At 38.7% G+C, this 1,763-nt stretch overlaps 1 protein-coding gene across 1 annotated transcript; it reads right to left on the bottom strand.

Moving 5' to 3' along the window:
• Nucleotides 1-862: 862 nt before the first annotated feature.
• LOC146880845 (uncharacterized) lies at nucleotides 863-1,459 on the bottom strand. The gene has a single exon (XM_085668892.1). It carries the CDS (start codon nucleotides 1,457-1,459, stop codon nucleotides 863-865), a length of 597 nt encoding a protein of 198 aa, XP_085525018.1.
• Between the last annotated feature and the right edge of the window lie 304 nt (nucleotides 1,460-1,763).

Here is a 1,763-nt window from a genome sequence, read left to right on the forward strand (position 1 = left end):
TTTGTTGCTTCTGGCTAGTACTTTTTTGGAACATCTCGTGTTGCAAGCATGCATATCACCATATTCATTAAGGTTCAGTTTCTTCTTTCGGCAACTCCGTTCTGTTGTGGGGAATAAGCAGCCGTGAATTGTCTTGCAATTCCATACGTGTTGCAATAGTCATTAAATTCTGATGAAGTAAACTCTCCTCCTCTATCGGTGCACAAACAAATTATGCTATATCCTGTTGCATTCTCAACAAATACCGTGAACCTTTTGAATGTATCAAAGGCTTCGGACTTGTCATGTGAAAAATAAGACCACATTTTTTTACTATAATCATCTATAAAAGTAAGGATATACCTCTTATGACTACTATAAGATTCGGGAGTAATGGCACCACATATGTCTGAATGAATAAGTTGTAGAGGTTTGGATGCTCTCCAAGTACTATTTCTTCTAAATGGATCACGATGCTGCTTTCCAGTCATGCAGATGGTGCATACCTGAGATGTATTCTTCAATATTGGCAGGCCTTGAACCATCTTCTTGTAGGCAACATTCGCAGTCCTTTCATGTTGAGATGGCCAAACCTTTCGTGCCATAAGCTTGTGACATTTTTAGAGCTTACATTGAAACATGCTGCTTTTGAAACATTAGTAGAGACAGGGGAAATAGATGCCAAAAGTACAAACATACGATTTGCAGATATCATAGTTTGTATGATCAAAACTTTATCATCATGATAGATGCTACAACATCCATTCTTAATCAATATAGACAGATTACGTTCTTGAAGTTGACCAATGCTAAGGAAGTTGGATTTAAGTTTTGGAACGTAAAATACCTCAATGATGACCATAACTCGTCCATCTATTTTCCTTCAAATGTTGCCTTTCCCCATGACATTCAATTTGGAGTCATTTTCCAACTTAACATTGTGCCTAAATGATAGATTGAGGTCAACGAACCATTTTTTTTCTCCACTCATATGGTTGCTACATCCAGAATCTAGAAACCATATTTCATCTTGTGTGGCTCCTTGTGTTTCCACATATGACATCAATAACATTTCTTCACATTCGTCTAGCTCTGTGTGATCTGCATAATTAGCATAGGTGGGACATTCATATTGGAAGTGTCCCAACTTGTGACATCGATAACACTCAGCAGTGGATTTCTCAAATGCCCTCCCTTGATCTCTGCCTCTATCTCTTCCTCTTCCCCTATATCCACCACGCCCTCTGCCTCTACCAGATTGTTCATAGGCTGGGGGAGCAGAGTTGTCGTCTGTGACTTTTAACGCTTGTTCAGCCACTTCCTTCCTTTGTATCTTGTGTTCATGGACAAACAACGAACTATGCAGCTCATCTATTGTCATCGTGTTGATGTCTTTGGACTCTTCAATTGAGCATACAATATAATTGTATTTATCAGACAATGTGCGCAAAATTTTCTCAACGATATGTCCATCGTCCATGATCTATCCTGCTGCTCTCATGTCATTTGCAATGATCATGACTCTAGAGATATAATCATTCACGCACTCTTCGTTTTGCATTTCGAGAATTTCAAAATCTCTACGTAGCCTCTAGAGTTGAGCTTGTTGAACATGAGCATTCCCTTGATATTTTGTCTTCATTGAATCCCACAGATCTTTGGAAGAGGCTTTGTTGGTGATTGTTTTCAAAATATTCTTATCAATAGATTGAAACAAATAATTTTTTGCCCTCAAATCCTTTAGCTTTTGCTCCTCCAAGGTGCGACGTTCTGCTCCGGTGAGT

The sequence above is a fragment of the Vigna unguiculata genome, chromosome 11, assembly GCF_037176805.1.
Source record: "Vigna unguiculata cultivar grain cowpea cultivar isolate G323 ecotype 2 chromosome 11, ASM3717680v1, whole genome shotgun sequence".
Classification (NCBI taxonomy): Eukaryota; Viridiplantae; Streptophyta; class Magnoliopsida; order Fabales; family Fabaceae; genus Vigna; species Vigna unguiculata.

What these genes read in the sequence shown, in the direction of transcription:
- LOC146880845 (XM_085668892.1), bottom strand. Translation starts at nt 1,459, where the DNA reads ATGGACGATGGACATATCGTTGAGAAAATTTTGCGCACATTGTCTGAT.